Raw genomic sequence first — 22,323 nt, forward strand, 5'->3', positions numbered from 1 at the left:
ACAAAAAATTAAAAAAATGAATCTGTCCGCACGTAAAATAATAACAATAAACACAAATTATTACTTTGCTTCAATTTTCCACAGATATATTCAATTGCATCAAGTTTCTCAGCAAAAGAACAAAAATTGTCCTTTTCTTTTGAAACGTTTGTTCTTGTTTCACATGCAAATTCTAACATTGTCTGGTTAGTGTTATATCAAAATCAGTGTGAGTCACTTTTTGATAGTGACCAAAACTTTTATCATCAAGAGAATGTTTATAAGCCAATATTTCATGCCCACCCTCATTGCATGATGATCTCTGCCTAACCCCCTCCCCACTCACCACCTAAATTGGTGATCCCCACCATCCACCAATGCACAGTGCACCATCCATGTGGCTTCACCACGTAACCCATCTCATCTTACCATTAACACCATTGCATCATTGTTTTGCCTTCATTTCACAGAGAAAGCATCCAAGATTAACAAGACCAGTGAGCACAGGGTCAGCATGTCGGCCGTTGAGCAACTCAGAGTCCGATCACCTGATCAAAAGAGTAAAAAAGGTGGACATTTGATAGATAATCATGTTGTGTAATCAAAGTTAATCTCTCTCCCTTCATTTGTATCCAAAATGAGGCTAAGACCATGCCGTAATCAGTGAGGTGAATTTTGAAAAAAAAGAGAAAATTTAGAATCTAACCCATATTTAAATGTTACCTAAGGTCAAACAGAAAAACCTTTTGTTGTTATGCAAATTCTATGTTTTTGGAAATATAACTTTTCCACATCAGCTGTAACTTTTGATGTATTTTCAGGTAAATTTGCTGTTTGTCATATATACTCTGCTTTTCTACTGCAAATTATGTCCAAAATGCCTCGTTTTCAACTTTCTAACACAGTTATATACTCATGCAATGTTCACCAGGTTATAATTTAGGAAAACTGAATTTTAGTCCAGATAATAATTCATTTTCAACAATAATTATATTATTAGCAGTGCATTGTGTTACCAAGTCTAATTTTTATATTTCAACATACCTAAGAAGAAGATAACTTGTACTTGTTCAGTAGATGAAAAATATTGAAAATATTGTCAGAAGTTACAGCCGGCCATAGGCCCTTATCGTATGTCATTGTTTCATCAATCCTATAGAATATCATTAGACTGTAAATATTCACCATGGTTCACCGTCACTGGTTGGCATGGTGTCTGGCCCAATGTGGATACAAATACGCATGTTGCTTGTGCCTTTGTTTTGCAGGAAAACTAATCAGCCATCTGTGTCTGTTAGTCTGTTTGCTGGTACATGTATGTTATCTCCAGTGAGCTTTGTTCTGCTGGTGTAAGACATAATTTGTGTTGTGACATGTAACAGCAGTCCTAATGGACTCAGCTATGAGGAAAACTTTACCCAATACAAAGGCTGTACAGTATAATGTAAATTGACTGATTTTACCCTCTTAATCACTTGTCGACATTCATATTAGTATGTGAATTTCAGATTAAAGTTTACAGTGCAGGTAGAAGTAAGTTTGGTGAAGACTGTAGGTCAGATTACAGTAACAATTATCTCCCACCATTACAAAGGAAGAAAAAATAAACATATTTTGTTTTCAGTGGGGAAGTAGCATTTGAATTAAAATAAACATTCCTTTCCAATTAATCCCATAATTGTTACCATGGCAGTGTATTTAAAAAAGTTAATATACATGAAAGTGAAAATCAGTCTTTGGTAATTTAATTTGCTGACAATGTGACTGTGACAGCACTGGTTGGGCAAAGGGTATGAATCAATAACATGATCATACACATCCCTGTAATGATTTTAATAATCTACTTCCCCATAAACTGATAAATCTAGCCTGGCATAAGTATTGATTCTCAAAATTTGAAGTCAGTCATATGCTTTTCTCAAACGAATAGCATTCAAAGTGGGCCCAATCAAGTGATCTGAAAATTTGTGCATTGGGGTATACTGGTACTAAGAAGAAATGAATGAAAAGTTTTAGTAACTGAATATGTTGGACTGAGGTAGGAGGGGATTATGGGATAGCATGGGAGTTGGTCATAGAAATACCTCTTTTAGCTAATGTTGAACATGAAACACAAAATCGCTTTCGGGAGCTCATTATGTATGCAAATTAAGGCGATATTTTGAAAAAAGTTCAGACAGCCACAAGTGGAGGAAACTTTATCCTTCTCTATCAGGAGAATGTCTGTTATTTTAATCTGTTTAGCTTTCTGTCAGCGTGTTGATCACAGTGTGCGGGTGTGTGTGGTTAATCACTAGGGCTACATAGCTATGGTTTATACTCCCATTATGTGTATGGACCTGTGTAATTGACCGTGAAAATTGATATGTACCCATGTAAGCTATAAGCAACGTGTCAAATATAAAGTGTCACGACTTGACCCGTTCTCAGTGCGGTTCCACAGTGATCTCTGGTCTGTATAGTCTCACTTCCTTGAAAATAATCGGGGCTTTTAGTTGTGTCAGGACGTCTAAAAATATGACCTTCAGAAATAAATAATTATCCAGAATGAAAACAACCCTGCTGGCTGTTGTCTCTCTTCCCTGAGTCCAGGCAGACGATGTGCTCTCAAGTTGGCTAATGCATCGACGATGATTGTTGGACAAGTGGATTTTTCTAGAACTCTGAACTCAACAGTTCACTCTGAGAATAATTTTTGACCATCATTCCTGTCAGCCATGTTTCGGAATAATCCCTCTTTTGAAATGGCGCAGTATTTTTGGGACAGCGGAAACTTGGATATGTGCCATGGCGAACTGAGGACTGAACCACTATCTCCATCTCCAGACACAGACACAGCAGACAATGGTAGAGATACCCCTCTGGTCAACGTTTTTCTGATGAAGTTTTGTAAACATCTCTATGCAGTGGAAGTCTGTGTGGTTCCTTCGATGTTTTGGAATGTAGACAATGCCTCCATTTGTGATGAAACCTCACGTCTTAATTTTCAACGCCTAGGAGTGCATTGCCCTATACTTGCACAAGCCTGTCCATTCCAACATGTGAATTATTGATCAATATACTGTTGAAACAGCCTGATTTGGTTATCATTTATTTTGTGTAATTTTTTTTTAATACCACCACAGTTTGAGAACATATTTAGAACTTTGTCATCATAAAAGTGATGCCAATGGTTGAATTTTCTTTTATCCTGTACCATTTTCTCTGTTCACTCATGAGATGTTCTGGCTATGATTTTGTAGTAATTTTGAATTCTATGACCCAAAGGAGGGTCATGTAAAATTATAGAATCTGACCAAATGATTAGAAGAGAAACTCAAAATGAAACTGAACATGACCTTGTTTATTTCAAGTTACCAGGTTGTATATGCCAGTGCCCTTCAATATTCAGTTTCATTGGAAACATCTTGGCTTTTTAAGCTCTGGTATTTCCTAATTTCAATCTGTTTGCCATAACTGTGATAAATTTGCCCACTGTCATCTACTATCATGTGACCTGTGGTTATTTAGCAGGGCTGGCTCACACAGCAGGGAGCTAGCCCAGCCAGGGAACACCCAACCCATGATACATATAGCTAATGTTTCTAATGCCATACCAGTATTCCCTCAATGGTCAACACATTTAATTGAATCAATTAGCATCTCCATCGACTAAACACAAACATACAGTTGTGGTCTTCCAGTCAATGGACGAAAGGAAGCCACCAATGGGATGTGGTTTCAGTTGAATGCCCACAGAGAAGTTCAACGCAGAAACAATCACAAAAGTGTTAAGTGAGAGGAAATATCTTCATCAGTGACTTTCACACATGTATATGTATATCCTACAGTTTGCATGCATAGTTTTAGTCACTCATTAAGTATAGTTTACCTACCCAGCTGTAAATGGTTGATTCTGATAAAGCTAAGTGCTTCCCTCCCTTGGCTGTACTAGAGTTGGTTTACGCAGTTGACAAAAAAGTAATTATTGCTCGCAGAAAAAACAAATTCCAGCACCAGTCTGTGAGCGTGCCATTCTTATCACCAACCCATGTGAATTTACATGAAGTCCAGTACATCATCAGTTTGGCGTTTTTTGGAGAGACATTGGTCGGATGTTAACCCACTGTTAATCATGAACTGCTGTTTCAGTAAGACTTTTGCTGATTATTCTTGATTTCTTTCTTACTTGGTTCAGCGATGGTTTTGTTTCTCACATCTGTTTCAGTCTCCTGTGGTGTTTACAGTTTCCGATGCAATGAAATTCTTTCTGTGTTCAAATTCTCACTGCAGTGTGCATACGCTGTGTGATCAAGACAGTTGTTTACATTAAGTCTTCTGAGCACATGTCTACATGTATCATTCTGCGTGTCTGTTCAGAAATGTTTCCCCTGCAAGACTGAAATGTAGGTCGCATCGTTGCGTTCTCATTAAGTCATAAACTTGATGTCTTCTGCCTGCTTAGTGTCTTGCAAGGGTTACCATGGTGCTCTGATTTTTATCATCAATATTAATGTGTCAAGCACCCTCAGCGTGGATATCTTTCATGATGGCTGTCTTCCAGGGTCAGTACTTTTCACACACTCTAGTTTTCTGTTTCAAAATCACATTCATCAAGAATTGATAGTCAAATGGTACATTGCAAGATTGCACCATTGATTTTGTTCTCATTTTGGTCTTTACTTTGTACATGTTACATTTGGAATTCTGTTCACAGTCTGTGGTCTGTAAAGATGATTTGCTGACATGTTTTGATCATGGCTTAGTGTTTTCATTTGGAGGCCATTTTGAATCTGTTAGTGGTTGTCTGTTTAGTCTGATTCCAATTCCATGGTTTGCATGCCATTTTGTTTTATAATTTGTCTTCAAATGGTTATCATTTTTTTGAAATACAACAGTCAGTAGCCGTGGTAAGAAGATATGACAATTAGTGATGAAAATTGTTAATTTCTTTTGTGAAATTCTTTAGGTAGGATGTTGTCAGATTTTCAATTTGAACAAAGAAACAAGTCATGTCAAGTTGTAAACATTGATAACCATCACTGATCACACAAATTAATAGACTTAAAGGGACATGAGCTGTAATTTTTGATGATTTTGTTCACTATTTTTGTTGTTAATGTCAACTAAGTTTCTTGTTCTATTCCCCAAAGCATGTTGAGATACACAGCATTCAGCTTGTCAACTCAGCCTGTACATGTGTTAACTGCACTGTTATTGTTGACAAGTGAATTCTGGTCTAGACTAGAATTCATACAAAAAACAATGACTGCATTTCACAGAAATGCTGTGCTGGCTGGCAAACCGCAATGGAGAGTTTCAACATGCTTTTGGAGTAGAACAACAACGACAAGGACCTGCAATTGACAAACAACAAAAAATAGTGAAAAGTTATCAAGTGTTACAGCTACTGACCCTTACAAGTTGATTGACCAGTCCATTTGCAGTACAGATTACTGATAAATAGGTCATCATTATCATTGTCTCAACCTTCTGTGTAGTTATCACTACGGCTTGTGATGTCAGTGTATTTTTGTACTTTGTTAATATCTATATATGTTGCATCATTCTAAAATTAAAAATGTGTTTTGTTACAATCGCAAGATTTGGTAATGTAATGATTTGACCCTGAAGTTGGAGTTATTTATATATTGTTCATAAATACTTGAGAATTGATAGACTAAGAATTATTAAACTGCTATAACCCTACCATTAAAGCTTTTGGAAAGCTTATGATATTTAAATCAATCAAAACTAATTTTTTCCATTCACTATAGTAATTGTCTCTTCTGTTCATAATGACAGAATCAAAATCAGTGATTTTTGTCTTCAATATGCAAATGAAATGTTTGACCAACTGATAAAAGGGCTATGAGTTTGTTTGCATTCATTATGTGTATATGTGATTAAAATTTTCAAAACTTTAATATTTACGACATGTTTTCCTTTTTTTCAATCTTTCTCTGTAGCACCGGCACAAAACAGGTACTCAGCTGGAGATCTGTATAATTACAGAGGACCCGCTGGTCCGATTAGTCCATCAAGTAACCTGAACAAGGAGGTAAGACTATTGAACTCTGTGCCCTGTAGTTTACAATCTCTTCTTGTAGGTGATTTCATGACCAGTTACGTGATGATGTGGACTCCCTGTGCATGGATGGTGTCATCATATTTTTTTTTGCAGAAACGTTTTCCTGAGTAGAGGTGCATGAGTGGTGTTTGGTCAAGTTACCATAGTGATTTGCAACCCAAACAACAATATTGGTTTGTTTGAAAGAGTTCAGGCTTGCATGAGATGACATTGTCATGTGATTCGCTCATCAATTCCTCCGAGTGTGCAATAGTTATCAGCTGTCTGTTATATGCACATGTCAAGTATATCACTAGTGTGTTATGAGTTGCCTTTATGACTGTGCTGTTTGTAGTGATGACTCGTGTTTTTATCGTGATTTGTGCTATGTAAGCCTGGGATTGTTATCAAAGCAACTGTAACAGATCATAACTGGGTAGTTGATGTGTGTGCTAAAATAATCTTGATCTTGCTGGTTTGGAGTGGATCACACATGCTAAGCTGAGATATGTACTAGAACATTCTACAGATGACATCAACCCATGTTGTGGTCCATGGTAAATGTATAAGACCTCAGTGTGTGTGATTGCATTATCACTGCAAATACAGTGATCATGACTCATTCATGGCAACATTTCAAAAATACAATTATTATTTTTATCAATTCATGAACAAGTTGTTGTAGCCAGCGTCACATGTTTATGGCACACCCATGGAAGTGTGATTCACTTTCAAATTGGTTTATCCAGTAACCGGAGTTTCTATGCTCAGTTATAATTACACCTATATGCACAACCATTTTCAAATTTCAATTCAATTGCATTATCTTTGATTCTGTACACTCAGTTAGGTCTACCTTCAATTACAATGACACTGGGAAACCTGAAAAAGAAACCCTGTACTGTGTTGTTTTTCTATCTTCATGTTATTGTATTGTCAGTTCTTGTTGTATATTATATGAATCCGTAACATCTACTTTGTGTACTGTCGTGGAAAGTCTAAATTCCAGTACTGTGTATACTTGTGGAGAGTTTGTGTAAAAGTGTTTATGTCAATGGTTGCATGACAATTCAACTTTCACCCCACTGTGAGTCTTGTCTGAGATACACTGCATTGTGTTTACTAGAAGAGTGCGCAGTTTCCATACATGCTGTGAGTGAGCATGATCATTTTCAAAGATGATTTAACCTGTCCTGCCAATCCTGATCAAAAAAGCAGAAAAAAACAAGCGAAAAAGATGTTGAATTGGACATGCATAGGAAAGTCTGCATATTTATGCTTATGTGCTGCTCATGCCATGCATTTTAGCTATCCAATGCATTGTGGGATGTCACTTTGTGGGGTCATATAGGGTTTATGGTTCAAAGGTCATGGTGTCATGGGGGCTTGGAAGGTAGCAGGTCATAGCTTTTGCATCTGAAAGAAAGGGTCATTTTTGTATGCATGCAGAGAATTATTGAGGAGGAACGCATGCGGAAGAAGGAACAGGAAAAAGAACAAGACAGATGGAGGCGTCACTCCGATAACAGTCCCATGAAATCACCAATAATAACAAACGAACGATTTGAGGACCCAGCAGAATTGGCTAGGCAAAAAGAGCTACAGAAGAAGAGAGCGCAGGAAGTAAGTTTGACAGAAGAGAGCAAACGATCGTGCACTGTTAGATTACACTGTAGATTGTTTTCCTTCACCTCAGCCACCTTCTGCACAGTCTCATGGAGTGACATACAGTGCCACCAGGGTCACATTTTTGGAATGCTTTTGTTTTTATTAAGCATGGCAGCTTGTGATTTCATCCTACACTTTCATCTGCTTCCACACTCATAGCGTATTGTATGTTTGTATGTGTCTGATATGTAATTTTTTTCCCATTGTATTTTGTTATGTGTCAAAGTTTATTTTGTTATTTTTTATGTTGTGAACTAATTTGTAAGTTTTGTTTCCCCATTTATTTGTAAGTTTTGTTTCCCCATTTACTGTTATATGTTTTTATTTTTTCAAACAGTTTGCCTTAACCATGCCACCTACCAGTGTCTTGTCAGAGATAATTGTAGAGTTTAACAAATCATTGTTTACATTTAGAATTGTCCATATAGAGGTCAATTTCACCCAATTATGTTAAATAAACTCATTTACAGAAAAGTAGTCATCAGTGTCAATGATGTAACATTGTATGCATGTTGTTGTAATCAAAATGTTAACTTCGACATATTTTCCCAACAGGTCAAAGTTCCTGCGAGGGCATTGTATCCATTCAGTGCTCAAAATGCAAAGTAAGTTCAATGTTCATAGAAACACTTGGAATTTAAACCTGAAGAGGGCGCTGTTCTCATAACTTTCATAACTTCTCATAACTCTTCATCGTCATGAAACTTTTCTGTTCAAGATTTCTGACCTTCCAACTAAATTTTAAAAATGTAAACACATGTCAAGTCTTGGTCTAGTATGAATTTTTATTAAAACTTTCCTAGCACTAGAAAGATGTCTTGTACCCCAATAACATGTTCTGCTTGTTCACAGAACAAACATTTTGCTCTTTTTAAGTTTAAATAATCTGATGCGAATATTACAAATTTTGATACAAAACTACTTGTAACTACAAATGGTCAAGTGGGAGGGAAATAAAGCCCTAGAGTTTGTTTGTCACTGTCATTTTAGTTTTGAGGTTAGACCATTGGTTACTGAAATGCATGTGAATTTTAAGTAGCAACAATATGAAATAATGGGCAGACAGTAACATTACTTGAATTTATTTTTTGCAGGGAATTGTCCTTCAAAAAAGGTGATGTTATTTATATCATACGACAAGTTGACAAGAATTGGTTGGAAGGTGAACACCATGGTAGGGTGGGAATTTTTCCAACCAATTATGTAGAGGTAAGTGCTTGGAATTCTGGGTAAAGTCATGGAATATCCCAACATTTACCAGTGTTTTGTCATAAGAACTGATTATCTATGTGTCTGTGCTCATTTATCTTACATTGTGTCAGTGGATTTAAAATAGACGCCAGGGTGGTGAAGTCTGTGTAATTTGAAAGTGTGTGCTGGTTACTTCACATCAAATCAATATTATTTTGTTCTATTTTATCCTATTTTATTGTGTTTATTTTCTTACATTTTAGGGAGATAGGGTCTGGCGAGAGATGGGGTTTTTTACATATAAGATTGCTCTTTTGTTTAAGAAGATAGGGACAGAGAGAGGAAGGGAGAGGGGGGGAGAGGGAAAGACATACAGCTGAACAGACATAAACAGATTAACACAAAGAGAAATGGAACAAGTGAAATGGACAACTATTGTAGTTCCATAAATGATGCTGTTAATCGCATGTAAGAAAAGTAATTTGGCATGATATAATGAATAATAGCCAGCAAATTGCAAAAATATTTGTATATCTCATTATTATGGTTTTACTTTTAAAGCTATTAGAAAGTTTAAGTATAACATCAGTTAATATGTTTCTTTGTTAACACAGGCAATTCAAAGTGCTGATATCAAATCGCCACAACCAGTGAGCAATGAGGGCAAAGGTCAAGCTAAGTATAACTTTAAAGGAGAAACCAACATGGAACTGTCCCTGAACAAGGTATATAGCAAATTTCTGCGTTATGCCATTTATTTATAGTAAAGCTTTTCACTGGACAGTTGAAATGTTATTTGTCCTGAACAAGAAACACTGATGTAATTCTCATCAGAATAAGTGATGGAATGGAGATCTTGAGATGATTTAGAGTGAATCTTTTATTCAAAAAAACAGGGTCAATCAAGGATTAGTCATAAAGGAATCAGAAAAAGGTATCAGAAGTAATAGCTCTCAGTATTCCATCTCATACAATGCATCACTGACCTTGTATTAAAATTGTCAGTTGGATTGACAATATTAAAGCCCGCACTCAATTATCAGATTTATCTAATATAAATATTAGTTACTTGATAAAATATTCAATGGAAAACAAAAGAATGACAAACTGTTAATTGACTAATGCGAGAACCTGGGATTGAGAAGGGCGCCTTTATAAATCGAATTTACACATAGCTTTTCACACTTCACAACAGCTGGCCCTGTATCAGACTACTTCATTCACAAGAGTTGTCAACCTATGCATCAGTTTGCAGATATTCAATAATATCTTTGGTGTTAAATAGCATGGATGTAAGATTTCAATGTTAGTCAAATCAGGGCACTCATTATCCTCTTAACACATTTACCAACATTTAGTCCTCTCAAACTCCAGCAATATGTTTTTACTTATATTTATTTACTAATATTGTACTCATCAATGCCTCAGCCTTTACATCTGGCATTTCATGAAGCCACACACATTGCTGATTTAACTAGCTCAATTCGCCATTTATTGTTTAGGGGAAACATTACCAAGTAAATGTTTCCCATATCCCTAATACAAATTGAAATCAGTCTTGGTGGCAGACTAGGCTTTGTCTAAAGTGCTGTCAAGGAATTCAGATCACCAGAGAATATATCCATTGCAGAGATCAGGTTGCATATTTTCCACAAATAGCAATGACCGCTGTTTTTACATGCATCCTTCAAATTCTACAGTGGAATCACATTATACTTCCCGTGCTTTAATGTATGAAAAAATAACCAATGGTTTCCATTTTACAATATCCCTTGCTGTGCATCTCCATAGCAGCGTTTCTTAATATGTTGACAAAAAAGGAAAAACAAACTTATAAAAACATTATAGAGGAATTGAATGTATTTCTCATATTTTGTTTTTGTTCCAGGGTGACTCTGTGATATTAATCAGAAAAGTTGATAATAACTGGTATGAAGGTAAACTGGGAAACAGACAAGGCATCTTCCCTGCTTCCTACATAGAAGTCATCACAGAACCAGGTGAGTAGATAAACAACAAACAAACACACAAAACAAATGAACAGTTGATTAGGTAATATACAAGCAAACATAAAAAATTAGCAGTCAATGTAGTAAATGAATAAAGTAATGTACAAAGATTGGGCTGGGTTGATGAATTAGTAAATAAATTAATAATTCTATAAATGAGTCAACAAGTACAGAGGCAAATGAAGGTAACAAGCAAACATACTACCTAAATAGTTCGGCTTTGGATGGTAGATGCAGCCAACCCTGACAGTGATAGAGTGGTAATGTACATATCCCAAGAATATTCTTCTAACCAGTGATAAAAATGTAAGTGAAATGGAAAGATTATTACATGTTTTACTACAGGCTGATTACAACTCTGATAAGAAATGCATTTGATCAGCCTAGCTTTTTGAGATGAGCAGACTTTTGAAAACCTGTAGTAGAAAAAATCAAAACAGAAAAGTTTTAATACATAAAATATTAATCACTAATAATTCCTGTTCTGACATATACCTGATGTTTCATCCCTTGAAATCAGATATCAATTTCCTTGCCAGGCTTATAACCTGGTGAAAATCTATACAATTATGATATGACGTAAAGGATGATATAGTGCAGGTGCCACATCTATGACAGTGATGTAACAGGGTCACAGAAAAGGTCACTAGCAATGTGACAGTATTTTACTTTTTGGTTTAAGAAGCAGACAAACAAAAAGGAAAATAAACAGCTCCTGTGACTCATAACCATTAAGATTTTCCAAACCACCACATGCAGACATGAGGTTATTTACGTGTTGTCTTCCGAATGACTTTTGGCTTTTGCAGAGAGGTCAAACCATACTGGTTCAATCTGGAATGATAGCTATGCAGTCATGTGACATATTCTGCACATGCTGATTGGTCAGGCATTCTGCATTCCTGGGAACATACTTTACATGCTTGCAGACTCCTAATATCAGACAGGGGCCAGTGTTGTACCGTGGGTTGTTTTTGAGTGATTGTGATAAATATATCATAGCAGGCAGATCTGTGGAGACGATTTAATTACATGTACCAGTATCGATACTCTATATTTCCGCTGTCTTGCAAAAGGCCAATTTCAGTGAAGTAAACACTCTCCATAGTCTGCACATGATATCTTTAAATTTTCAGGTCACGGGAAACCTGATTGAGGTTTCCGATATCTGTTTGTTTCTCTCCAAATAAATCAAACTGATGGTATTGGCTAGCATGGAAGCATTTTTGCAATGAGTTAAATGACCCCGATCACCATTGATGATATATTTTAACAAGTTAGCCGCAGATAACTAATACTTAACTGTAAGTTTCCACACTCGTAAATTTTTTCAAGCAGATTTTCTCACGTCTCCGTGACTTGTTTATCCAGTAATAATTAGATGATACTGAATGCAATCCATCAAGACTGTGTTTGTCATCTGGAACAGTCTCTGGAAGGCTAGACTTCTGATCCTTGACCCACAAATTGATTGCACTGAGTAGCCCCCGATTATAACTGAGGAAAATAAATGGTCTGGGTTGGGGATTTGAAGACTAGAGTGCAGATGCACTTTTGATGGATTGCTTCGAAGCTGGCTTTACTGTGTATTCTCTTCAAGTGGAAAGGGGAGAAGCAAAATAGATTTGTGACCACAATTTTACATTCTATACATGTGATAAGCAACTTTGAAAGTTTGACGAATGACAATCTTTATCAGACAATGTATTTTGAACCCGACATACCATAATAAGTCATGTCATTAAGATTTGAAGAATAAATTATTTTTTGGAAAAACTGTCATTTGAGTCAACTAGCTCTTCTTCAAATTGAAAATGAGCTTGAAGTGGACGTTGAAACACTGTTTTTCTAAAGAAGCAAAAAGCTTGTTTGAATGTTTGAGGTTTGTGTTGTTGCTGAAAGCAGAAAGTGCATTTCATCAAATCATCCATTTTTAGCTCTTATTTGGTTTTGTACATAAATACCAAAAAGAGCTTATATGATGAGTTGGTGGCGTCTGTATGTCTATATGTTTGTGGGTATGTATATGCGGATGTATGTCCGTCACACACAAAGGCTCCCATACCGCCAAAGCTACCATCTCAGTATTTGGTGTACAGGTAGATGCAGGGGTTGAGATGTGAATTTGTTCAAATGAACACGTCAGTGTCAAAAATGTGCAAATGAGGTAAGAAAGAGGGAAATCATGCAAATGTGCAGGAGTGATGGCATGCCAGTGACTAGAAACAGGCAAACTCCACTGACCTTGAGTCATTTCCTATCATTGTTTATGAACTGTTACATATTAACAGACCTGCTCAAACCATAGACAGTAGAGGGAGGGAAGACCGTCTATGCTCAAACTAAGAGGGGCTAGCTGCCTTTCAACATTTATGGTTGATCTTTGGTACCCATACTGGTATATACCAATTCTGATCAAATTTGAGCGACACCATATAATTGCAGTATTTTTTCATTTTACAACTCCAGTTTCCCCTGCCCCAAAGAGTCCAGCGCCTGCAGGTTATTCACCACAGCATTCACCAGCAATGAGACAACAACAACAACAACAACAACAACAACTTAGTCCTGTCAGACAGCAACAAAGTCAGTCTCCACCGAGAGCACGGGTAAGTTTTAAGATTTTGTAAGTTTTAAAATTTCATAAAATAGGTCAAAACTGAAGAAAAATGTAAAATGATTCTAAAAAGCTTGTAGGTGACCTCAAATTCTAAACGTTAACAATTTTTAGTCAAGTCAATTTTTAAATTTATCAAAAGTATTGGGCCTATGTGCTACAGCTCAGAAGGTTGTATCTTATTGGTAGATTTTGATTATTTACAGCAGCTTATCGAGTCTGAAACAATGGCTCTTGTGTAGCTGATTGGCTGTTTGGAAATGAATCAATATCAACAATGATATTATGCAAACCATTGAGCCATGATCTTCTGAGACACTGCACATTGCCAGAAACTATCTGGTGTTCTCAAAAGATTATTCATTAAGTCTTTTGATTTTGACTTGATTTGGCAAGAAACATACAATCAAGTTGGATTTCAAAAAGATTATTAGATGGTATCTTCTATTATGGGTATGGTGTGTTGAGTGATGAAACACTATCATATAGTATACCTTGATAGAGTTTCAAAAGTAACCAGACATCAGATATGTCAAACGTCATCCTATGACATCTCAAATCTGACATGTAGATCAAATTCTAAAGACATTTAATACTGGGTTACATTTCATTGAAGTTGTGTCAAATCTACTGTCTGGTGTCTACAGCAAAAATACAAAGTGAAAAAGTCTGTATACGTGTTGTCAGGCCACTGACGGAACAAGCATGTAATTATCAAAGTCAGAACAGATATTCATCTGGGATTTTTCATCTCCGTGTTATTTCTCAGGACAGTGTATGACATGTCAGTTTGTTAGCTCAGATACAGCAGCTCAATGCCAATATTGGCATACATACCCCTGTCTCTGAATTTGGCTCATTTCTCTATTACTTTCTAAAGCCTGTGCCTTTATCTTTACATTATGAATGGAGGGGACGGGAATATTGAATGAAATCATATATCACAGAATTAAGATTTGAATGGAGTTGGAAATTGTATTGTGCAATTAAACCTGTATGTAAGGGACCCAGAATAAAATGACCTCTTTCCGTACAGGAATGGGTGTTTCTTTTTAAGTAGGGGTTTAATTGAATAATGAACATGATTAGAGATTGCAGTAATATAATACAAGTCAAACCTGAATATCACAATTTTGGCGAAAAATCATGTGATTTCCTTTCTGAAAAGAAACATGATCAAAATTCATCTACTGATTGCAGAATATTTGTCACTGTCTTGAAAAAATATTTATCACTGCACATGCGTAATGCTACCAAACTAGAGCATTTACAGGTGATCCTTGATGACACATTAAAGAGATGTGGCTACATTGTAGAAGGTGTGTAGCATGTAAAATCTCATGTGATTGTCATAAAATGACCACCTTGAAGATTTGACTTCCTTTTAAGGGTCACCACTAGAACAAATATGACGGTATTCACTAAAAATGAAAACACATGTGTCTTTCCAGCAGGACCCTGGCTACCCTCAGCAACAGTACAGTCAGCCGCTGCAGTCACAAACACCACCGTCACGACCACAACAACAACCACCGCCATCACATCCACCAACTCATGCAGCACAGCCTCAGCCACAACAACAGTATTATCCAAGCAGTGCTCCAGCGCCCCTTCCAGCAGTACAAGAACAGTAAGTGATTTAATAATGTGTAAATAGGTATCATGTAACACCTATGTCAATAACACTAGTCAAACGGAATCAACAGAATCTTGAAGTCAACAAAGGTTCCTTTACAGCAGATTGTATTTAAGTAAATTATAGCAGATATTATGTGCCAATGGTGTGAAAATAAATCATGAGATGTGTATGGGATGAATGTATAATGTAGAAACTGTATAGTTCAACTTTCTACAGTTTTAAATCAAACTTGTCGTATGTACTAGTACACGTACTTTGTACATACATACATATACATCTACATACCGTACATGCATACATATACACACACATACATACATACATACATACATACATACATACATGCATCCTTACATACATACATACATACATACATACATGCATACATACATACATACATACATACATACATACATACATACATACATGCATCCTTACATACATGCGTTCAGATGTATATACATACATTAAACGTGTATGTACACATATACATTCATGCATACATACAATGTACACACACACACACACACACACACATACTGTACCTTTATGATACATATTATGTATCAGTAATTCACTATCTTGTTTATGAACAGTTTAGTTGTCCACTTACAATTCTCACTCTTCACTATAACAATCACCATCACATGAGAACTTTACCACTTACCAAGATTACTGAAACATTGATTTATGTTAGTAGTACATTTGCAAGAGCCCCATCACCATAGTAATGATGTATTTTGTTTTGTCTATCAGCTTCCGTGCAATCTACCCTTATGCTCCTCAAAATGAAGATGAGCTTGAACTTTTTGAAGGCGATGTAGTTGTTGTCATGGAGAAGTGTGACGATGGCTGGTTTGTTGGAACATCCACAAGAACTGGCCAGTTTGGAACCTTCCCCGGAAACTATGTGGAAAGAATGTGACAGGTCAGTTGTCACCCCCTCCACCAACCTCACCACCCCCTCCCCATCACCCTTTCCTATAAAATAAAACCAAAATTCTGATTACAACCTAAGTAATCTTCCTTATCACTCTCTATGAGATTGTTCTAAAGTTTCTCTGGCTGTAAATTTTCAGCATTTTCCAATATCTTTGTTCAGTTTGTAAAATAAAAGTGTCTTGTTCTAGTCCCAGAATCTTGTCAAAATGTGGTGTTCAAATTCTCGATCCAAACTGTACATGAATATTTTGAAAGTCCAATTTTATTGTCCACAACTGAATTTTATTTATAGTCCAAAATAGAATTCATTTGTCAGCAATAAGATTGCATATTGTATACAGTGCGTTGTGTACAATGCTGTCATAGTTGTATGATTAATGTGCACAGATAAATATTTGACTGAAATTTTTGACATGATATTCTTATATTACACATACTAGAAAAACAAAAAATAGCAATGACTCGACAGAAGCATAAAATTATTGCCCGTCCAGGCTTCTAACTATCAGTTTCAGCAAATAAATATTAATACAAAACAAAACTTTTTCCAAAATTATATTTGCAACAGCCAATATCACATACATGTTGCTATATTTGTTAACTACATGTAACTACAAACATGATCAGTGCTGTTAAACCCCATTATCAGTCAGTTTTGCAACACAACATGATGCAAGGTGCCAGTGGTGTTCAACTTCTCAATACAAACTGTACATGTATATGTTGATTCTACCTGGAGAGTATGATTCTTGGTTTGTCAAACACTCAAAACACAACAAACATGTTCTGTTCAGTCATGCATACGGCACAATAATTGAATATTTTTTAAGTCCACAAATTCAATCATAACTCATTCCAATTGAAAATATTCTTGTATGTAAGACCCTTTGCTATATTTGCTGATGTATTCTGACGATCTCCTTTCTGTTTTTCCTCACAGGAAACCTAAGATGAAATGCAATCGCTTCTTATTTACAGTGGTCATAGTTCAAAGGTCATTGAGATCCACGTAGGTCATCAAGACGACCTGAGCAGTTTTTTTGAAAGGAAGACTGTCGTGATAACAAGCAATCGGTGAAGAGTTGTCAAGACATAATAAAGAGATTCTACTGCCAGTTGTGACTGTAGTTTGTGAACTAAAATTTGGATAATTGTTGATTTTTTTGTCATTTATGAATTGTTTATGATACATTTATGCATGAAATGCGACTTTTTTTGATTGTATCAGTTTAATTGTTATGTTAATTAATTAGAATAATTTTTGAACAATTATTTCCTCAATTACAATTATTTAGGTTTCAGATCACAGATTAGAAACAGGTTTTTGGGTCATGGTAATCTGCTATGAATTCCTCTCAAATATTTGAAAAAATTGAATTGGATCTCCGGCAGTGTTGTAAGATCATACAACTGAACCCCCTCCTTTCTATTAATGGAACTGTCCAGTGAATTGTATTATTCAAAAACTGTAAGGATATAGGGAGGACCGGATGAGAAATCCATTATTAGAGGGTGCAATTTGTGTGCCGACTTCAAAAGGTGCCTTAAATATGTAAATAGAATTTTTTTCTGTACATTGTAAAAAAGCGTCCTGGATTGATTAACACCATAGGATTATTTATCGCATACTGTACGATACTGTAGCATAGCTGAACAGTAGTGTAAGTGAACCTGGTAGAAAACATCGACAAACGTACACTGAGATCTCGCCCAATAAGATACAAAATACACCCAACTGCCACCTCTTTGTGCTGCATTCATTTTATCTAACAGTGCATTTCTTAAAAAAAGTTAAGTTATCAATTTTTTAAAGCAAAAACTTTTAATCCTTATATTTATCACCCTTTTACCTATGTTGTTTTGAGCAGCGATGCCGGTATGGTTTTTCCCCAATTAGGCTGTTATTTTTATACTAAAGCAACAAATAGGAATATTAGAGAGTTTCACAGTGATGTAGGTGATTGGGTAAAAAAAGTAGTGTCAATTTTATCAAGAAAATTCAAGTTCAATTCATTATTGCATGCATGAACTTGTTCTGAACAAAAAAAAATGCAAACAGTTTCTTTTTCAAAATAGTGTTCTTAAGGTATATTAACAAAGAATATGTCATTATGTTCTTTTCATTTTAAAGAAACAAAATGAATTTAATTTTAAAATAAATTTCATAATACTAGGTCTATAGGTTTTCAGTAAAAATTTTGGTATTTTTACACTTCCTGGGAGGTCCTGGTTACCGAGGCAACATGTGACCTCTGATCCCATCTTTTAATATTTTTATTTCTATACCATAAAAATTATTCTCAAAACATAGGTATACATTAACATTAATGTTAGGAAGGACAAGTGTTTGTGCCAACACAGAAAAACTCTGCACCAATGAAGAAAAATGATTCTGTCTTGTCTGTCAGTCATTTTCAACATCGTGCTACAGTTGGACATAGAAGGAAATCATGCAAATTTGGTGTATGCCACAAATCGAGTGATTGGTTGTAGATGCTGTCAATCATGATGTGGCAAAAAGATTTTCAGATGACAATTTCTGTCACTGTTAGGGATAGCAGATCGTATTGCAACAGTTCAGTTGAAGTTAGATGGTGAAATCTACACAAGAAAGTATAACAATTAACACAATTATTTCTGTTTGGGTTGCTTCTAGTAATAATATTGCTACACTGTATCTAGTGACTTCTTTGTTACCAAATTACATTTTCTTAGATTTATTCATGGTGTATGTCAATAAAGAAAAGCAGAAGCAATAGAAGTTAAATATCCTGTGAGAATGGGTCTTATTTATGATTTTGAGGGATGTTTGCTCCCATTTTAGTTTTCCAGCACAGGTGAACTCCTGAATACTGCCCTCTAACAATAAAGGAGAGAGATGCCAAAAATTTGGATCTTGTATAGGTATCACATTTTTTGTTTTTCATTCGAGATATTAGATTACTTTGTATGCTCAATGTTTACTCATATCGAATAGAGACAAAAAACATGAGTAACTTACAGGACAGACGTCATGACATGATAAAAACTTCTCTCAGAATGCCACTGAATTTTAAGATCAAAATATTGGAAATCCATTGATATCATTTTGTACTTCCTCAGTGCAACAATAAGAATGACACAATTCATGTAAGATTCTACAATAGATCATTGCAAGCAGTGACGTTTTCAAAATTATGTTTGCTGTCTAGTACCGCCTAAAAACAAAGATTTAAACCTTTTCGCAAACTTTCTGTAAGGAAATTTGAAACCACAAAATATTGTCCTATCAAATCGAGAATAAAAGAAGGGGTCATAGTACAAATTTTGGTACTAGAGAAACAATCACCCGACACTTTACAATATTTCCAATTCAAAATGGTCGCCATCCCTGTGCAAACTCTATGGAAGAAAATTAATGCGATTTTCACAAAATAAGACTTCCTTACTCCGAGAGCTTCGAAATGACTCCCCCCCCCCCCCCGGCAATCTGTATTGCAAAAGTTTGAGTTTGAATATTCCCCCCCCCCGACCAAAAGCGCTGGGTATCGAGACGAGTGGTGCCCCCCTCCACCCCTTCCCAAACATTTATAGGTGCATGACATGAAAAATTCGGTCACAATAAAAGTCTTGACCTACAATAGCGAAAAGACGGTTGCCAGCTGATTTCGGGGAGCATCCAGCTGCCCAGATAAGATACCTTGGCTAGAGAAGATGTTCTTATGTATGAGCAGTCTGTTTTAAAGTCATTCCATTCCTACATTATCAAATAGTCTACCCCTGGTAACTTTTACATGGCGTGGTACGGCTGCGGAAGCGAAGACTACCGTTTACGGAAGAATACAAGCACCAAATGTCAATGTTGATGTGCGAAGTGATCTCATACCAAGATGGGAAATTTTCGTTTTCCGCAACGTATAGAGCTTTGGGTAGTAGGCCTTTCTAAAGTGAAAGACTTACACTTTTTTCTGGGGGGGGGGGGGGCGTACCGTGAAAAGTTTGGTATTAGAGAAAAAAATCTTTATATTTACCGATATTTGAAATTCAAAATGGCCACAAACACGATGTTAACTCCAAGGGAAAAATATAAGATTTTCAATTTTTTTAAAAACTAAGTGGTAAAAATTACACCAAGAGCTTTAAAATGAGCCTCAACAAGTGGTAGATAAAAAAACTTTTAAAAAAACAGAGTGCTATTATCTGTCCCTGAGGCGAATATACTTTATGTGGTAGTCCTTTCTGTTGAACACATCTTCCAAGTATTACAATACTCTTTGTTCTATTGTTACGAGCATTGACAGTTTTTCGAGAAGATTATAGCGTTTTCCAGATGATACACTGGAAATAAGCTTGATCAAAGGGCAAAATAAAAAAGTATGTTTTAGTATTGTTTCCGGTAACGTGACATACCCTATTTGAAACCCGCCGACCCTATTTTATGAACTTTTTTCGTGTTTTTGAAAATGGCGCACTCCCCCCCCCCCCCAAAAAAAAAAAAATGCGCTGTATGGATCTCACCACGTCGGAAATGAAGCATATCAACGAAAACTCTGTAGGAGATGGGGCAAAGTAGGCAGTTTCGATCGCCTAATGGCACTGAAACGTGTTACCGAGCTTTCTTGACAATTTAGGCTATACGAGTTTTGTAGGCCTACATCGGGAAAATGTTTACCATCAAGCGGGTTCGCACTTAAAGTCATGTAGCCGGAAATTTGTGCATTTAGCATTTTTTCTGATTATAAATTACCATTTGTTTCACGAAGGGTGCCTTAAGTTATAAGTACCTCCATGGTCACACAAACATATCAGTCCCGGCGCATTTTTCACATCTTCCCGGAACATGGCATATGCCCAAAGCTTCTGTTTACGTTATGAAATCTGTACGGTACCGAAGTCGGTCGTCTGCGCCGCTCTCATTGGTCGAGCTATGGGAATGACTGCAGCATTGTATGAAATTGAGAGTAGAATGGGCGGATGGTTGTCAAAGATACAAGTTCACAGTGTCGGAGATGAGCATCCATCGTGGATTTCTTGATGCCAGTGTCATGCACGAACTTATGAATGCGCTACCAGATGTGTTGCCCCTGTGAAAACTACATCCAATGTATTGAATCACGAGAGTGATGGAGATACACTCAAGTGAAAACTTCATGTACAACCAGCAAATTGTAACGCCAACGTTGCGTCTGATGATTGGCGTGCGTACTGCCTCGAGATACCAAACATAAAAATTGATATAACATTTAATTCGATGATGAAAGCTTACCCTATTGCGAAAGTTAACATACAGCTGAATAAGAAGTCGCATACATAGTTTGGTTTGAGCGCCAATGGGAGAATGAACGCCGCTTCTCCTACTCCAAAAATATTGGGGCGGGGGGGGGGGGGGGGGGGGGGCTATCATCCGTATTCTTGCCGAATAGCAATGCGATTGTTTCAGAATATAGTGGGTCATAATTTAGTGACGACAATAAAACTTGTAGCTTAATTAAAGGGACAAAGTCGGCCATTTTTTCATGAATATTGCTTGATACGACATACTACTTATATTGTTCGACAAGTTGAAAGATACTGAATGAATGGGTGACCATGCACATATTCGACTCCGGTTTTAGACACAATACATGAAAGCATCGCGAAGTGATGGTTTCATTTAATTTGTCTAAAAACAGGGTCAAATATATGCATGGTCACCCATTCAATCAGTATCTTTCAACATGTCAAACAATATAAGTAGTATCTTGCATCAAACAAAAGTCATGAAAAATGGCCGACTTTGTCCCTTTAAATGAGGGTTGCGGTTAGAAATGCTATGGCGTAAGATACAGTGATTCGGTGTCTTCCGCCACAGCAATTATACCAAACAACATCATTGCGACAGAAGAAGTAAAGTTAATTCATAAATATCTCATTTTCAGACCTTCCCTTCCTTTACAACACATTGGTAAGCAATGCCATATTTTCCCACAATGTGCGGTCGCTGGAAGTGCACACCCTGCCATGTTACCAATGTATAGTCTTTTCTGACGGGTCATTGACCCCATCACTCCAAGCCAAAGTTTAAGTCTGATATTTTTCTGGCGAAGAGATTTATAGTTGATCCAGGCAGAACTTTATCACATGTAGGGATTGTAAATTTTAACACAGACACATTCTTTATAGCATAATTTAATTGAAGTTGACGGGTGAAAACTTGTAAATGAAAAATATCTGACTGGCCTCTATTTCAAATATGACATAAAGCCGTGAA

The 22,323-nt window shown here is 36.3% G+C and overlaps 1 protein-coding gene across 50 annotated transcripts in view; it reads left to right on the forward strand.

Moving 5' to 3' along the window:
- The window catches only part of LOC139122505 (mucin-2-like), a 166,389-nt gene extending 147,528 nt beyond the window's left edge, over window positions 1-18,861 (forward strand). For 37 of the 50 annotated variants that reach the window (XM_070687919.1, XM_070687924.1, XM_070687913.1 and 34 more), the window contains 10 exons: window positions 450-548; window positions 5,928-6,019; window positions 8,252-8,301; window positions 8,791-8,905; window positions 9,502-9,612; window positions 10,776-10,887; window positions 13,366-13,505; window positions 14,965-15,143; window positions 15,909-16,080; window positions 17,035-18,861. Coding sequence is in view for 14 of the 50 variants with exons in the window: in XM_070687959.1 (XP_070544060.1) it covers window positions 450-548; window positions 5,928-6,019; window positions 8,252-8,301; window positions 8,791-8,905; window positions 9,502-9,612; window positions 10,776-10,887; window positions 13,366-13,505; window positions 14,965-15,143; window positions 15,909-16,077 (1,067 nt within the window). In the remaining 36 variants the exon portion in view is untranslated. Of the gene's footprint in view, window positions 1-449; window positions 549-5,927; window positions 6,020-7,477; window positions 7,652-8,251; window positions 8,302-8,790; window positions 8,906-9,501; window positions 9,613-10,775; window positions 10,888-13,365; window positions 13,506-14,964; window positions 15,144-15,908; window positions 16,081-17,034 lie in introns of all 50 variants that reach the window. The other 13 variants (XM_070687954.1, XM_070687956.1, XM_070687962.1 and 10 more) reach the window with 6 other exon arrangements.
- The last annotated feature ends 3,462 nt before the right edge of the window (window positions 18,862-22,323 follow it).

This window comes from Ptychodera flava, chromosome 22 (assembly GCF_041260155.1).
Source record: "Ptychodera flava strain L36383 chromosome 22, AS_Pfla_20210202, whole genome shotgun sequence".
Taxonomy (NCBI): Eukaryota; Metazoa; Hemichordata; class Enteropneusta; family Ptychoderidae; genus Ptychodera; species Ptychodera flava.